Source organism: Schistocerca americana, chromosome 7 (assembly GCF_021461395.2).
Source record: "Schistocerca americana isolate TAMUIC-IGC-003095 chromosome 7, iqSchAmer2.1, whole genome shotgun sequence".
NCBI lineage: Eukaryota > Metazoa > Arthropoda > Insecta > Orthoptera > Acrididae > Schistocerca > Schistocerca americana.
The window spans coordinates 355,228,835-355,247,705 of record NC_060125.1 but is presented as its reverse complement, the minus strand read 5'-3'; the positions used below and the strand labels follow the sequence as shown (position 1 = coordinate 355,247,705).

The following is an 18,871-nucleotide window of genomic DNA, read 5'->3' as shown; positions in this document are numbered from 1 at the left end:
GTATGATCTGTAGAAGTTTATTTTATGAACTTCTATGTGCTACCAGTTTCGGCATTACATTGATGCCATCTTCAGGTCCCACTAATCATAGTCGTAAAATCGCTATGCATGGAAGGAGCCATATAATTGGATCCGTGAATCAATCGTCCTACAACAGCTCTTGGTGGCCAGGCGACACAGACTGAGGCGGTTTGATTTTACGACTATGACGAGAGGGGCCTAAAGATGGCGTCAATGTAATGCCGAAACTGATAGCACACAGAAGTTCATAAAATAAAATAAACTTCTACAAATCATACAGCTGTTGATAAATCAGTGTATTTGTTCCTACGTGCTGGCATTGTGATTCGCACTGGCACCACCCAGAGATAATGTGATAAGACGATGAGCCAACTGTGAAGAGTAAACAAGACACTGACCTGCGCGTCCCTTTTCGCAGGCGTAGATGACCCAGGCGATGGACAGAGACCAGGCGATCGGCCGCAGAGAGGCGAACAGCGCAGCCTCCAGCCTGCTGTAGGGCCTGTGGTAGCTGAGGTGCAGCCCGTACACCGAGGACAGCGCCAGGACCGTCGACGCGGCCCAGCACGCGCTTATCACAACCTGTGCGGCGTACACTTCAGGTCATACGGTGATGGAAGGCACACATCACAACTAAGCAAAAGCAAACATTTATACTTGTCCTAAGAAAGCCTATAGCCAAGGGTCGCCGATTGTGCTCGTCTTTCGCACGATTATAATAGTACTTTGACGTAACGAAAGCCGCTCCTAATAGCTCGGATCTGTTTGAGATACTGTGTTTATAGAAAACCAACTCGTACAGATCGTTATCTTCACGCGTTGAGTAGTCACCCACGTACCAACGAACGAAGGCTTTGAGGACGTTGGTAAGGAGGGCTTACTCCTGCTTGGACGCCGAAATTTTGACGCAACAGCTACAACATGTTAAGCTTGTGTTCAAGCGGGATAGGAACACTGAGATACAGATCTGTCGTACATTGGAATTCAGGCTTTTCCCGGAGCCAGTAGAAGACGAGTGTAGAGGGGTGGGTTGGGTTGTTTGTGGGAAGAGACCAAACAGCTAGGAAATCGGTCTCGCCGGATCAGGGAAGGACGGGGAAGGAAGTCGGCCGTGCCCTTCCAAAGGAAGCATCCCGGAATTTGTCTGGAGCGATATAGGGAAATCACGGAAAACCTAAATCAGGATGGCCGGACGCGGGATGGAAAAGTCGTCCTCCCGAACGCGAGTCCAGTGTGCTAACCACTGCGCCACCTCGCTCGGTGCGAGTGTGTGTCTATTGTTGAGTGTTACTTAAGTAAATAAATTAGTGAAGTCGAAGTGAACTAGAAATTAGAATATAAATGGAAAACTTGCTTTAGTTTAGAGAGTTACATACTGGCATTCAGCGTGCAGAACAGCAGAACAGAAGAGACAATGACCGTGAAGTCAGCAGTTCCACATAAGCGGGCGCTGTCGATTCAGCCGTCAGGGCATCGCCCGACCGGCTCACGTGTTTCTCAGTTGTCGTATGTGAGCAAAGGCCCTCGCCTACATTCCAAGAGCCAATGACCGACGTTAAGAAGATTCTTCGAGAAGCTTTTCAACGTGACGGAAGAGGCAATGACCGGCTCACGTGTTTCTCAGTCGTCACATGCGATCAGAGGCCCCCGCCTACATTCCAAGAGCCAATGACCGACGTTAAGAAGATTCTTCGAGAAGCTTTTCAACGTGACAGAAGAGGTAATGGCCGTGAAGTCGTTCACCTCCAGTGAACTGAAGTGAATAAATACGCGAGACGCGGTGGGCCCGACAGATGAAGACAGATGAAGACGGGGACGAAGACGAAGACGGAGACGGGGACGGAGACGAAGACGAGAGACGAAGGAAGAAAAGAAGAGTAGCAGTAGTTTTCAGTCAGTTTCGGTGCTGAAGACCGTCATGCAAGAAGAGACTGCATCATGCACAGACGCACCAAGTCCGCCGCTGTAATGAAATAGCAAGCAGCAGCCGCGGCGCCAGAAGACAGAAGTTAAAAGGTATTTGAAGTCTGATTTTTACGTACCCGGGTGACTCGTGAGGACGGGAAGGAGACAACCTCACATCAGTAGTCACCTGTGAGCTGGGATGAAGAGCTGACAGCCGAAGACTGGCAAGCGGGAGTCCGTGGTTCGAGTCCGCCACACTGGCCTTCTCCCGCCGCACCGCTCCGCTGGCCGACGCAGAACACACGCGGCCGCTTAGAGAAGAGAAACACTGGGACGCCACACCCAAGGTATCATCCGATGCACGACTTCGCTCGCAATAGTTAAACCGGCCACCTCGCGCTGCGCGTCTCCCGTCAGCTGGGCGAGACGGCGACACGAGATACACACCGCTACGCGTAATCAGACGCCGCCGCCGCCGCCGCCGCCGCCGCTGCCGCAGCAGAAGACTTCACAAACGACACAGCCGCCGCTCTCCGAACCAGAACATCCCGTAAGATACAGTTGTACAAATCTTCAATAAAAGTTGTCTTATGTAAAAATGATGTTTCATTCGACCTCATACCCGAGCCAAGGAAGAACCCACCCTGCCCACATGTTGTTAAGAGAGAAAAGTTAATTTATTTAATATTTTCACCCTGACAGAATGCTTTAGAATGCTCATCCTGACAATTGAAAGCATCCAAAGAGAAAACCCAGTTACACTGAGTGACAGAAGTGTCACATTTAGTAACACAACTGATACATTTGATGTCAGAAGCCGTTGTAGTTGTTACACTATAACTTTCTTTATCATATGCTGGAGTTGCTTCTCGGAAAGGTAGTGAGGATTTTAAAAAGATGCAATAGTAGAAATGTGTTTGGTCCATCAGCCAAGACTAGAACTCTCCTTCTACATCTACATCTATACTCCGAAAACCACCTTACGGTGGGTGACGGAGGGTACTGTGTGTGTTCCTGTAACGTGTAATTCGCCGGAAGAACGACTGCTAATAAGTCTCGAGTGGTCTAGAATCTACTAATTTTGTCTTGGTGGCCTTTTTGCGAGATATACCTTGGAGGAAGCAATATGTTGGGTGACTCTTCTAGGAACGAACGCTCATGTAAATTATACAGTAGACAGTACCTAGATGAAGAACGCCTCTCTTTCAGTGCCTACCAGTGTTCACCGTCCGCCCCCGGTAGCTGAGTGGTCAGCGCGACGGAATGTCAATCCTAAGAGCCCGGGTTCGATTCTGCCGGCACGGTAGCTCAGCGTGCTCGGTCAGAGGGCAGCTCACCTTCTGTAATAAAAAACTGAGTACAAGAATCAACGATCAACTTGAACGAACGTCTTGTGATGTCCGCCCAGAACACAAGCAACAAACAATAGCGAACAAACTTAAAAAAAAGAAAAAAAAGTGGTCAGCGCGGCGGAATGTCAATCCTAGGGGCCCGGGTTCAATTCCCGGCTGGGTCGGAGATTTTCTCCGCTCAGGGACTGGGTGTTGTGTTGTCCTAATCATCATCATTTCATCCACATCGACGCGCAAGTCGCCGAAGTGGCGTCAAATCGAAAGACTTGCACCAGGGGAACGGTCTACCCTACGGGAGGCCGACGTCACGCGACATTATTATTACTGGAGATCACTGAGCATCTAGATGACGGCTTCGCGGTTACTAAATCAAACTGTACTGAAGAGTGCTGTTCTTCTTTGGATCTTTTCTATTTCCCCTCTCAGTCGTATATGGTACGGATCCCGTATTGACAAGCAATGTTTAAGTATTGTTCAAACTAGACTTTTGTAAGCTAACTCTTTTGTTCGTGCACTGCAATAAACTTCCTGTCTATGTATTTCCAATACGTCACGTTTGTTTACGTTGAGGCAACTTCCAGCACCAAGCGTCGGTAATCTGCTGGACTTCCTGGATTTCGCTATAATTTGCAACCTTTGCGACTTCACTATATATGACAGCATCATCGCGAAAATCCTCTTGGAACTACCTACATTATCTACTAGGTCATTTATATACACACATCAAAAAAAGTTTTGCATCACCTCGCTTCCGAGAGTTCCGGACCTGTATAGAAAATTGGAATAGAGATCAACATAAACATTATTTCCCCTCTTTTTATTGCCCATGGAAACCACACATTGCATGATGTACCACCATAGAGCGAGACCTTCAGAGGTGGTGGTCCAGATTGGTGTACACACCGGTATCGCTAATATTCAGTAGCACGTCCTCTTACATTGATGCATTCCTGTATTCGTCGTGGTATCCTGTCCATAGGTTCATCAAGGCACTGCTGGTCCAGATTGTCCCACTCCTCAGCGGCGATTCGGCGTAGATCCCTCAGAGTGGTTGGTCTACATCTACATCTTCATTTATACTCTGCAAGCCACCCAACAGTGTGTGGCGGAGGGCACTTTACGTGCCACTGTCATTACCTCCCTTTTCTGTTCCAGTCGCGTATGGTTCGCGGGAAGAACGACTGTCTGAAAGCCTCCGTGCGCGCTCGAATCTCTCTAATTTTACATTCGTGATCTCCTCGGGAGGTATAAGTAGGGGGAAGCAATATATTCGATACCTCATCCAGAAACGCACCCTCTCGAAACCTGGCGAGCAAGCTACACCGCGATGCAGAGCGCCTCTCTTGCAGAGTCTGCCACTTGAGTTTGCTAAACATCTCCGTAACGCTATCACGGTTGCCAAATAACCCTGTGACGAAACGCGCCACTCTTCTTTGGATCTTCTCTATCTCCTCCGTAAACCGGTCTGGTACGGATCCCACACTGATGAGCAATACTCAAGTATAGGTCGAACGAGTGTTTTGTAAGCCACCTCCTTTGTTGATGGACTACATTTTCTAAGGACTCTCCCAATGAATCTCAACCTGGTACCCGCCTTACCGACAATTAATTTTATATGAGCATTCCATTTCAAATCGTTCCGCAAGCATACTCCCAGGTATTTTACAGAAGTAACTTCTACCAGTGTATGTTCCGCTATTATATAATCATACAATAAAGGATCCTTCTTTCTATGTATTCGCAATACATTACATTTGTCTATGTTAAGGGTCAGTTGCCACTCCCTGCACCAAGTGCCTATCCGCTGCAGATCTACCTGCATTTCGCTACAATTTTCTAATGCTCCAACCTCTCTGTATACTACAGCATCATCCGCGAAAAGCCACATGGAACTTCCGACTCTATCTACTAGGTCATTTATATATATTGTGAAAATAAGTGGTCCCATAACACTCCCCTGTGGCACGACAGAGGTTATTTTAACGTCTGTAGACGTCTCTCCATTGATAACAACATGCTGTGTTCTGTTTGCTAAAAACTCTTCAATCCAGCCACACAGCTGGTCTGATATTCCGTAGGCTCTTACTTTGTTTATGAGGCGACAGTGCGGAACTGTATCGAACGCCTTTAGGAAGTCAAGGAAAATGGCATCTACATGGGAGCCTGTATCTAATATTTTCTGGGTCTCATGAACAAATAAAGCGAGTTGGGTCTCACATGATCGCTATTTCCGGAATCCATGTTGATTCCTACAGAGTAGATTCTGGGTTTCCAAAAACGACACGATAAGCGAGCAAAAAACATGTTCTAAAATTCTACAATAGATCGACGTCAGAGATATAGGTCTATAGTTTTGCGCATCTGCTCGACGACCCTTCTTGAAGACTGGCACTACCTGTGCTCTTTTCCAATCATTTGGAACCTTCCGTTCCTCTAGAGACTTGCGGTACACGGCTGTTAGAAGGGGGGGCAAGTTCTTTCGCGTACTCTGTGTAGAATCGAATTGGTATCCCGTCAGGTCCAGTGGACTTTCCTCTGTTGAGTGATTCCAGTTGCTTTTCTATTCCTTGGACACTTATTTCGATGTCAGCCAATTTTTCGTTTTTGCGAAGATTTAGAGAAGGAACTGCAGTGCGGTCTTCCTCTGTGAAACAGCTTTGGAAAAAGGTGTTTAGTATTTCAGCTTTACGCGTGTCATCCTCTGTTTCAATGCCATCGTCATCCCGGAGTGTCTGGATATGCTGTTTCGAGCCACTTACTGATTTAACGTAAGACCAGAACTTCCTAGGATTTTCTGTCAAGTCGGTACATAGAATTTTACTTTCGAATTCACTGAACGCTTCACGCATAGCCCTCCTTAGGCTAACTTTGACATCGTTTAGCTTCTGTTTGTCTGAGAGGTTTTGGTTGCCTTTACACTTGGAGTGAAGCTCTCTTTGCTTTCGCAGTAGTTTCCTAACTTTGTTGTTGAACCACGGTGGGTTTTTCCCGTCCCTCACAGTTTTACTCGGCACGTACCTGTCTAAAACGCATTTTACGATTGTCTTGAACTTTTTCCATAAACGCTCAACATTGTCAGTGTCGGAACAGAAATTTTCGTTTTGATCTGTTAGGTAGTCTGAAATCTGCCTTCTATCACTCTTGCTAAACAGGTAAACCTTCCTCCCTTTTTTTTATATTCCTATTAACTTCCATATTTAGGGATGCTGCAACGGCCTTATGATCACTGATTCCCTGTTCTGCACTTACAGAGTCGAAAAGTTCGGGTCTGTTTGTTATCAGTAGGTCCAAGATGTTATCTCCACGAGTCGGTTCTCTGTTTACTTGCTCGAGGTAATTTTCGGATAGTGCACTCAGTATAATGTCACTCGATGCTCTGTCCCTACCACCCGTCCTAAACATCTGAGTGTCCCAGTCTATATCTGGTTAATTGAAATCTCCACCTAAGACTATAACATGCTGAGAAAATTTATGTGAAATGTATTCCAAATTTTCTCTCAGTTGTTCTGCCACTAATGCTGCTGAGTCGGGAGGTCGGTAAAAGGAGCCAACTATTAACCTAGCTCGGTTGTTGAGTGTAACATCCGCCCATAATAATTCACAGGACCTATCCACTTCTACTTCACTACAGGATAAATTACTACTAACAGCGACAAACACGCCACCACCGGTTGCATGCAATCTATCCTTTCTAAACACTGTCTGTGACTTTGTAAAAGTTTCGGCAGAATTTATCTCTGGCTTCAGCCAGCTTTCTGTAGCTATAACAATTTCAGCTTCGGTGCTTTCTATCAGCGCTTGAAGTTCCGGTACTTTACCAATGCAGCTTCGGCAGTTTAAAATTACAATACCGATTGCTGCTTGGCCCCCGCATGTCCTAACTTTGAGGCTGCTGCCCTTTCTGTGCTTGCCCGACGCCATCTAACCTAAAAAACCGCCCAGTCCACGCCACACAACCACTGCTACCCGTGTAGCCGTTTGCTGCGTGTAGTGAACTCCTGACCTATCCAGCGGAACCCGAAACCCCACCACCCTATGGCGCAAGTCGATGAATCTGCAGCCCACATGGTCGCAGAACCGTCTCAGCCTCTGATTCAGACCCTCCACTCGGCTCTGTACCAAAGGTCCGCAGTCAGTCCTGTCGACGATGCTGCAGATAGTGAGATCTGCTTTCATACCGCTAGCGAGACTGGCAGTCTTCACCACGTGGGTCACGTTTTCCATAAACAAGCCTTTTCAATCTATAACAGCCATGTTCGTTAGGGTTCCTTTCTGGAGAATATGCTGGCCACTCTAGGCGAGCGATGTCGATATCCTGAAGGAAGTCATTCACAAGATGTGCACGATGGAGGCGCGAATTGCCGTCCATGAAGACGAATGCCTCGCCATTATGCTGCCAATATGATTGCACTATTGGTCGGACGATGTCGTTCACGTATCGTACAGCCATTACAGCGCCTTCCGTGACCACCAGCGGCGTACGTCGGCCCCACATAATGCCACCCAAAACAGCAGGGAATCTCTTCCTTGCTGCACTCGCTGGATAGTGTGTCGAAGGCCTTCAGCCTGACTGAGTTGCCTCCAAACACGTCTCCGACCATTGTCTCGTTGAAGGCATACGCGACACTCGTCGGTGAAGAGAACGTGACGCCAACTCTGAGCTGTCCATTCGGCATGTTGTTGGGCCCATCTGTATCTCGCTGCATGGTGTCGTGGTTGCAAAGATGGACTTCGCCGCAGACGTCGGCAGTGAAGTTGCGCTTCATGCAGCCTATTCCGAACAGTTTGAGTCGTAACACGACGTTCTGTGGCTGCACGAAAAGCATTATTCACATGGTGGCGTTGCTATCAGGGTTCCTCCGAGCCATAATCCGTAGGTAGCGGTCATCCACTGCAGTAGTAGCCCTTGGGCGACTTGAGCGAGGCATGTCATCGACAGTTCCTGTCTCTCTGTATCTCCTCCATGCCCAAACATGACGCCAAGACACTTCCCTTGTTGAGAGCCCTTCCTGGCACAAAGTAACAATGCGGACGTGATCGAACCGCAGTATTGACCGTCTAGGCACGGTTGGACTTCAGACAACACGAGCCCTTGTACCTCCTTCCTGGTGGAATGACTGGAACTGATCGTCTGTCGGACCCTCTCCGTCTAATAGGCGCTGCTCATGCATGGTTGTTTACACCTTTGGACGGGTTTAGTGACATTTCTGAACAGTCAAAGGAACTGTGTCTGTGATACAATATCCACAGTCAACGTCTATCCTACCAGGATCCTGAGAGCTCCTTCAAAGTCGAAAGTCACTGACAAGATGTGAACTGTAGCAGTCGATGATATGGAGGACGCCTTCACTATGTACAGGAAGTTGGACAATGCATCGATCACCAACAACCACATGCTGCCCAAAAAAGGGGCAGCAGAAAGGACATACACCCTGTCCCAAGGGTACACCGGGACAATGGACAATAATATAATACGGATTTTTGTCAATCTATGTATTTTTCTAGACAATAAAATGTCAGATTTTGGTCACTTATTTTTCGATTTTTATAAGCTATTTTCTTAAATGATAGAACCTATATTAGGTACCTAATTTAAGAGTTTTAGAACCTAACAATCCGATGAGAGGGAAGGCCCACCACTGCAACTGGTGGCCGTTCTCTCCGGCAGCTGGGAACGAGGGCTAACTAAGGAAACCAGCGGCTTATGATCGGTGATGAGGAGGGCCTCGTCCTATACAGGAAGATGTGCAACTTTTTAAAAATTACTTCTTTTCCATCTCTGAAAAAAGATATTGCACAGCTAAAAGCGTCTGTGATGCATGAGCGACGGATTGTCCGGTGCTGTGCAGCTTCCGATGGGACAGGACGGCACTAATGAATGGCACAGTGGGATGCGTGACAATCCAGGATTAAGGGTTTGCCCAGTGTAAGGGAAGCCAGACAGGAAGCAGAGCACAGGCGTTGCTTGAAGCATTGAGAAGCTCGTTCACAATCTGCAGACCAGACAAACTTGATGCCATTATATGAAGATGGTATCTGTTCCCGAAAGAACAGATACCATTGGTGACCGTGGAGCTTCTCTAGAATGAAATGATAATTAAATCGAAACCCTTAGCTGCCGACAGGTGGTGTTGATATACATCAATGGGGACAGCTGAGAATGTGTGCGCCGACCTGGCCTCGAACCCGGGATCTCCTGCTTACATGGCAGACGCTCTATCCATCTGAGCCACCGAGGGCACAGAGAATAGCTAAGGGTTTCGATTTAATTATCATTTCATTCTAGAGAAGTTGCACAGTCATTAATGATATCTGTTCTTCCGGGAACCGATACGATCTTCTTATAGTTAAAGTCTATGCGGCCATTGACCTTGTTCTGTGCGAATGCGCACACTTTGCCCGAACTCTTACGGGTCAGCTTAGCCTGGCGCGAGTAATGAGTGAATGGGCAAATATGTATTATGAATAGTACGAGTGTGGATTGTGGACAGTTGGGAATGTGAGTCTCACAGTACCACGAGAGGCGCGCAAGGTGAGTCCCTGCAGTCGCACTAACCTTTGTGCCCTCGGTGGCTCGGATGGATGGAGCGTCTGCTATGTAAGCGGGACGCCCCGCGTTCGCGTCCCGGTCGGGGCACACAATTTGAGCTGTCCTCATTGATGTATATTATCAACACCTGTCGGAAGCTAAGGTTTCTATTCTCTAATCATTATATGCCGTTATGTTGATGCAGGTTGGAGGCTATCAGATATGCGTCGCTACCTAATGTAATATTATTGTAATATTCCGGCTGCGAGTACTAGCGATGATACGCTACCATAATTGAGAAGACAACGCTCTTTGTTGTGAAAAAAGAGCAACTAAGCCGTTTGTAATTGTTGGAGATAATGAATGCCTATTCGAATTTTTTTGGGGGGGAGGGGGGGTCAGATAAGTTTGCATATAGACGGAATTTGAAATGCAGCAGAGATACAACTTGCAATCGCAAATATCAAGAATAAAAAATACAGACAACCTATAATAACAGATGTTAACAGCTGCTGCGGAACATGGCCACAAAAACAAACGTATAAAAAATTTAATTTGTGAAAAGGAAGGTAAATATCTTCTACGAACTTTTATTCGACGTTGGATCCCAGGACCTTCATAAAATGATTAGTGTGTTTAGCAATCCAGTGCAAAGTGATTTCTTCGCAAATTAACAACACTGGGCGAATCTGCCACTACCACTGTGCGAACGACGCGAAATATTTCGCCGTCAGGTTGTGAGTTAAAGACTTTCCCTAAGCGACCAGTTTGTTAGTAAGAAGATATCATACTGCCATTGTTGTTCAACCTTCTCAATCTGAAAGTGTTTCCAGAAAATCTTACGGCGACTGTGAGTACTTTAGCTGCCTCGAAAGACGGAGTCTTCATCGCGAGTTGTAGCAGTTTTCTCCGACTTTGGCTGGCGTTCCCCGAGAACAGGAGAAACGGAAACCTCCTACCGCCAACTCATCCTGTACCTAACTCGTTCTCTCCTTGCAGCAGTCTAATTTTTTCACAGATTTTTATGTTAGATAGGTAAAAATTTTTAAAATGTATGCGTCTAGGCAAAAAATCAAAAGAGAGTGTAAGAGCTGTACCTGTCTAATCTGTGTCAAAGTCAAAAGTCAAGTTAATTAATTTTTCCTTATGACGTAGCAGTTCATTATACTAAGCACATGAGCCAAAAAAAATGCACTCTCGGAAAGAAAAAGAAAACACTTCTCCAGTTTTCAATGACGGCCTTTCTCCAGGAGGCGTCGTAAAAACATCTGAACGTATCGTAAATGCTCCTCCAGAGTACCATCCATGGCGCAGGTAGTTGATGCAACAGGGAATGACATGAATCAACTGCTCAAAATACCATTGGTAAATTCATGGAGCAGACGAGATTTCAAAAGGCAAGCGATTAAACTGGTGCACCCACAGAAAGTGTTGAGGGCCAGAAAAGTCCGAGAAACTGTTTTCAGCGCCAACTGTAGGTAAGTATCGCGCAAGTCATTTCTAGGAACAAGAACCTCGCCAACAACTCTGGCTGATGTGGAATGGAATACGAATCCGCGAGACATTGTGCTTTGATTGTCTGTTCGAAATCGCCGCAAAGGCGCACAACGCTATCGGGCTTCTGAATCACGAACTATGGGTTGTCCCACTGACTCGACATAACTGGAGAAACGACGCCCTGATCTTGTCACGCTGCAAGTCAGCCTTTTTCTTGTCGCGCGTGGCAAAGGGAATGGTCTTGGGATGATAAAACTGGGATAACGTCGATGGCTTTTCACCTGTGACCTGTGGTGCACTATCCATGGAATAGGCAATGTAACATCTCTTACCTGTCGAAGTCCAACCAAATGAAATAGTTTTCCGCAGTAATGCTAAATTGCAAGTACTTACTGACGAAACAATGGAGAGCCTATTGGTCCACTACCGATGTTGAGAATTCGTTGAAGCTTGTATTGAAACAAAAAACTAAGGAGTATAGCAACAGTCTCATGTTTCGTCACTGGAATAGCAAATAAGTTTCCAACATTAGAAATAAAGCTCAATCACTAATTTCAGAAAAATCTACTATTACTCTTACAATCTTCGTCAAAGTGTATTTTGTACATTGTGTACTTATTTTAGCTGTGTCGGTTGCCTAAACTGAAGCTGTGGACAAGAGGAGCGGAAACATTCCCGGGGGAAAATTGGATATTTGTGGTAAGTTCCTATGGGACCAAACTGTTGAGGTCATCGGTCCCTAGGCTTACACACTACTTAATCTAACTTAAACTAATTTAAGCTAAGAATGACACACACACCCATGCCCGAAAGAGGACTCGAACCTCCCACGAGGGGAACCGCGCGAACCGTGGCAAGGCCCCTAGACCGCGCAGCTACCCTGCGCGGCAAACTTTCTCGCGATCGCCACCTTGCGTCAGCAGTTACTCACCGAGGAAGCGTCGCATTTGTTGTCTCTGGTGCTGAAGAGTACCCAGCCGACGGCCATGCCAGTGACGTACGGCACGATTCTCGAGTACGTCGGCAGGTAAATCATTGACATGTACCGCACGAACTCGTCGTCACTGCAACATATTGACACCAGCACAATAACTGCTGTTCTTAAGATTTATAATCGTGATCAGCAGAAGTTTTAGTAACTAATACTTCGCACAGAAGGCTATGACTCTGTAGCCAAGTGGTCTAACTGACAGGTCGGCTGCCAAACATAAAAACTTGTAAATCGTCAATTTGGCCGATAAAGGCTGAAGAAACGCAAATTCCACTATGCTTTCATACGTAGTTCTAAGTACACTATTTCCTGGTTGGTTGGTTGGGGTGGGTGGGGGGGGAGGGGGGGGGAGGATGGAAGGGACGCTGTTGTCTGTGCCAGCATGACATGGTCAATAGCGCTTGGATCAATGACGGACCTCTGACAGTCAACCCTGCCATAAATGAGATATATTTTTGATCATAGAATCTAGTGAGCCACGTAATATTTCGTTTCAAAATGCTTCACAGATTGACATTTGGATCCCTCTATTTACAACTTTTTCAGGACTGACCGCATTGTTGTCGCTCAATGGCCGAACATTTTTATTTCATTTATTTATTTACTGGTTGAGTACCTAGCGTTTCGTTTGTATGTATTTATTCAAAATGTATTAGTCCACCTGCTGCTAACTCCACACTTTGTCCACCCCATTAAAGCCATCTCCACTCTGTCTCCTCTCACACTTCTATTTTCTCCTCCCCCTCTCTCTCTGTGTCTCCACCTTCCCTTCCCACTATCTGCCTCCCCTCTCCCTCTCTGTCCATCTTATCCTCCCCTGTCTCAGTCCTTCTCCTTTCCCCCTCTGTCTCTTCGCCCCATCTCCTCCTTTGCTCCTCCTTTGTCCATTTCCCTCCCCCTCTCTCTATCGGTCTCCTCCTCCCTCATATGTACCTATCTCTTCCTTCCCCCATTCTCTCTCCACAATATCGCTCCCACCCCAATAGGAAATTGCTGGTTATTACTACCATAGTATTTCTTTCCAGGTATTTGTTAAGATGTGTATCAAGATTGGCTGAAATCGATCCACGGGTTTACGAGTATTTTATCGATGGCTTTGCCCACATATGCACATGTCACATATATTTCACACATATTTAATATATTTCACACATATTTGTGCACATATTTCATTTGTGTGTCTAGCGAATTTCGCCATGCAGTTGCATTGATAACACATCTCAGTGTTCATGACGTCGATCTCCTGAACTACGTGTTGTGCAATGAGTAATATAATATTGCTGTGCGTTAAGTGCTACATGATTATGTCGCGAATACAATTACTAGAAAAAAAGTAATAAATTAAAACGTCATACCTGATGTGGCAGCTCTACTGCCTAAACAGCGAAAGTGTAGCACGCGCGAAACTTCTTTTCTGTCATCTTTTGGTGGGGGTTGTCAGCGAGAAAAAGTTCTCAAAGGTATGAAGTCAGGTATAAAACTTGTGTCAAGTCACTATGTGCGCTCATTCTCAAATACTGAATGAGTAAAGTCTGGGTAGTAGCGCTTCGTGGGCAACACTTTTATGTCACCCGCCACCCCGCGCTGCACCTTTGATAGATTGGTGGTTGTTACCTCCACAGCAGAGATTATTTCCAGACAGTAAGTGGTATATGTGTCACGTTTGATTGAAATCGATCCAGTGGTTTATACAGAAACGTTGAACATACGTACGTATAAACCCGAGCTAATAACGAGCATCACAACGGATACACTGATTAGTGACAAGACGGTTGTCGTAGCGAGGCTGAATATTGTAACTCTCAAATCCTCTAAAAACAAACGAAAAACACACCTATTGAAAAAAGCAGACAAAAATTCACTTCACGTTTTCCTGAGAGACAGTTTCCGCTTCTTCCAAATTAACAATGCACCGGTAAGTGTAGACCAGATGTGCCATGAATCCAGAAAAATAGTGTCGACAGCAGTTGAAAGATTTATAGTAAATAAATTAACAAACGACGGCGCTGATCCACCTTGGTACATAAAAACGTTCAGAACACTGTTTCAGCAAAAACGAAAAAATAATGTCAAATTTAAACAAAAGCAAAATCTCCAAAATTGGCGATCTTTTATAGAAGTTTGAAATTTAGTGCAGACTTCAATGCGAAATCCTTATAATACATTTCATAACGAAAATTTTTCACGAAATCTGGCAGAAAATCGAAAGCGACTCTGATCGCATTCAAAGTATGCCAGCGACCAGACACAATCGATACCTTCCCTGCGCGATAGAAATGGAAGTACTATCGACGACAGCGCTGCTCAAGTAGAGTTACTAAACACAGTCTTCCGAAATTCCTTCAGCAAAGAAGACGAAGTAAATAATCCAGCTCGGAGTAATGGAGCAACTTAAATCACTTAATAAAAGCATGCCTTCCGGTTCATACTGTATACAAATTAGGTTCCTTTCAGATATGCTGATGCAACAGCTCCGTACTTAACAATCATATACTCGTACAACCGCTCGCTCGACGAAAGATCCGTACCCGAAGACTGGAAAGTTGCACAGGTCACACCAATATTCAAGAAAGGTAGTAGGAGTAATCCTAAATTACAGGCCCATATCATTAACGTCGCTTTGCAGCAGATGTTTGAGACATATATTGTGTTCGAACATTATGAATTACCTCGGAGAGAACGGTCTATTGACACACAGACAACACGGGTTTAGAAACCGTCGCCGCACACAGACAACACGGATTTAGAAAACACCGTGATTGTGAAACGCAGCTAGCTCATTACTTACACCAAGTGTTGAGTGCTGTTGACGACGGATTTCAAATTGATCCCGTATTTATAGTTTTCTACAAGACTTTCTACAATCTACCTCACGAGCGGCTTGTAATCAGAGTGTGTGCTTGTGGAATATCGTTTCAGTTATGCGACTGGATCCGTGATTTCCTGTCAGAGAGGCCATGGTTCACAGTAACTAATTCGTTATGTCACGCCTGCTCGACCTGTTCACGTAGTTCTGTACGAGTTGTTGATCGACGGGTCGCACGAGTCACTTCTCGTCCCATCATATCCCACACGCGCTCGATTGGAGACCAGTCCGAAGACAATGCTGGCCAGGAAGTTTCTGCACGTTTTGTAGAGGACTAGAGCTCGTTGATTTGAGGGGCAGTATGTGGGCGATCTTGTATCCTGTTGGAACAACACGTCACCTTCCTGTTGCAATAACGGGAAAAGAACGGGTCTGACAACATTCTGCACGTACTGAGAGCTGGATGGCGTCCCCTCCAGAAATACCAATGGTGAACGAGAGTTACAGCTTATTGCACTGCAGACCATGAGACCTGAGGTGGGGCCATTGTGATCAACAAAATACAAAATAAAGAACACATCACAGGAAGAACATTGCAATGTACACACACAAACGGAAAATTAGAACACTCACTAGCGAAAATAGCCAGAATGAAAAACACGACAAAGTGCAACACACATACCACTACTAATATTACTCTAATAAACCTCACAGGTACAGAATTAATAGAGAAAGAAACACAGCTATGAGAGACAGGTCTGAAACGCACATCAGTACAAAGACAGAAAACCACTACATAGAGAATCTGATTGTAGCAACAGAAAGCATCTTGATAGAGGAAGAGAAACAAGGAAATAGCACTGTAAGTATTGGGGTAGCACGAGAACTAATGAAGAAGGAAATAAACGACATAATTATCATGTCAAAGCAAGATACTTTCAAACAGATAGCAACATCAGTAATAAATTATAAGAAAAACTACACTCTAGCAAGATCAGAGTCACAAGAGCTAATAAAAGGAACAGCACTGTACTGATCAATGAAGAACAATATATATATATATATATATATATATATATATATATATATATATATATATATATGTATGTATATAAAAGAAACAAAAAATTCATCTCCTCTAAGAATATCACAAAACTGATATCTTATCCACAGCACAGTCCAGACATACATAAAAAACAATATCAAAGACATCAGACACATACACATAACCAAATCTAACACATCACACAGAAGAACACAAAAACACCTACCCTCAGAAGCCAACTAAAGGTTCACTAACTCCTTATTCCCTTGAGGATGGTTATTAATTTCAAGAATGTGCCACCATACCATGTCACAAGGTATATGAACAAAATCATAATGCAACACCATGAAGTGAAGAGCAGCAGAACAATGAAAAACGGAGATGCACTCATAACAGAAATAAAAGACATAAACATTCCACAAACAGTATCACTCATTTCTTTCAACATAGAGAACATGTATACCTCAATACCCAGGGAGGCACACTAATTTAAGAAAACTTTCTGGCATATAACAAAGTGCCTGTAGACAGTATGCTAATGAAATAACCAAAACCCTTAAAGGAATCACAGCTAGAAAAGGAATTTACTTATAAAAATATGGCGTTAAAGTGATATTACCAACATCAGGAACACATTAGTAAACAAAACAAAAAAAAATGGCTCTGAGCACTATGGGACTCAACATCTATGGTCATCAGTCCCCTAGAGCTTAGAACTACTTAAACCTAACTAACCTGAGGACATCACACAACACACAGTCATCACGAGGCAGGGAAAATCCCTGACTCCACCGGGAATCGAACCCGGGAACCCGGGCGCGAGAAGCGAGAACGCTACTGCACGACCATGAACTGCAGACATTAGTAAACATATTCATCAAAATTACAGAAATCACAATTTTCAATACAGTCAACACAAAGAAAGGCTACAAAAATGGTTACTTGTACAGATATGTGCATTACATAATCTGTGTGGTAGATAATCAACAGAGAAAACAGATAAACTTTATACAGATGTAAACAGTATACACAAAAATATTCAGTTCACCATGGGAAAAGAAACACAAAAGCTTTGTTTTTTTATTTCTTCGTCATAATAATAAAGAGAGATAGCAATATGCACAAATTTGAACTCTTCAGAAAGCCAACAGCCAAAGACAGAATTACACACGCTACATCTTACCACCCGTAGACTCAAAAATTAGCGTTTGTATGACCCAAGTTACACGGACTAAATAATTTCCCACTCAGAAAAGAAAACTGTGAAAAACAACTACAAACAATACAACTCGCAGCCACAAACAATGGTGATAATGTGCGTACAGAACAAGAATTCAACCAAAAAATCAAAACGCAGCTAAAGAAGAATGAAAACAAGCAGAGAACACAAACACCACACGACCATACAGAAACACAAAACAGTAGCACTCCTGATGTGACTCACAGAAAGAAATGGTACACTTTAATATACAAACACAAATCAACACACAGGATAGCAGATATACTAAAACAAGGGTCACACATTGCTTACAGACTAAGAAACACACTCCAGTCACATTTACAAACACCGATAGATAAACCAGGTAAATACCAAGGAGTGGGTGTATGGTATTTAGAATGGCAAGAATGTGGATCAGTATATCTGGCGACGTCAAGCAGGAATTTCAAAACTGGGCATAAAAACATATAAGAAGCTGGATATACGAAAATAGCATCCTGCCTTTGCTGAACACTTGGTAAAACGTGGAACAAGACATGAAAATTATTAGAGTGAACAATTAAAAAAACTAACATTACAGGAACACTTTCATATACAAAGAGCCCCTGGCAATGAAAAAGAAAGTAATTAATGACCATATTAATATAAGCAATAACGCCCTGATCACGTTAGAAACAAAAACATTGAAAAACGGAAACGTGAAACAAACCAGAATAAATAATTTTTTGAATCTTCGTGTCCCCCCCCCCCCCTCTCTCTCTCTCTCTCTCTCTCTCTCTCTCCCACACACACACACACACACACACAAATACACGAAACAAATCAAGAATTTCAAATCACACACACAACACAATCAATAGACAAAAGATAAACACACAGCGACAGTTGGTCACATAACACGCTGTAAACAAACTTGTGTTCACTACACAGTGGAAAGTGTAATGAGTTATTGTAATAAATGTGATAAGAAAATGTCAGAAATCGGCCAGTTAGAGAATAGAGACCGAATGAACACGTACCCAGGACAACACACATGGATTGCCAACATTGGAAATCGTAAATAACATCAAACGATAACTTGACGTAACGAATCTTGTGCAAAAGATGTTATTTCAAACCTGAAAAAGAAGAGAAAAAAACGAGCAAACCTAAAACAGTAACATACTTATATGCAACATATAAGCATTTATTATATATATATATATAAAGACAAACAAGTATCACAGACCACTGAAAATGTTACATAAATAAAAGAACGCATATGGCAAAAAACGAAAGGGCTTTCATTTAGTGGTAAATACAGAACATATGTCCATGAAGTATATTACAACTGTTAATTGTAGGATTATGTTTCCATTCATTTCTGATTATCTGATTGAATAAATCAACAGTTTTCCAACACAGTCCTCCGATGTCATACACATCAATTTCAGATATTAGATTAAAACCCTTTTTATTAATAAATTATTTATTTTTTATATTTAATGTATCTGAGTATTTTATTAA

General features: G+C 44.0%; 1 protein-coding gene across 1 annotated transcript in view; it reads right to left on the bottom strand.

Moving 5' to 3' along the window:
• The window catches only part of LOC124622546 (nose resistant to fluoxetine protein 6-like), a 381,634-nt gene that overhangs the window by 36,187 nt on the left and 326,576 nt on the right, over positions 1-18,871 (bottom strand). Inside the window, exons 10-11 of the mRNA XM_047148283.1 lie at positions 12,236-12,368; positions 420-603 (exon numbers count right to left, since the gene is read on the bottom strand). Coding sequence (XP_047004239.1) covers positions 420-603; positions 12,236-12,368 — 317 coding nt within the window. The remainder of the gene's footprint in view (positions 1-419; positions 604-12,235; positions 12,369-18,871) is intronic.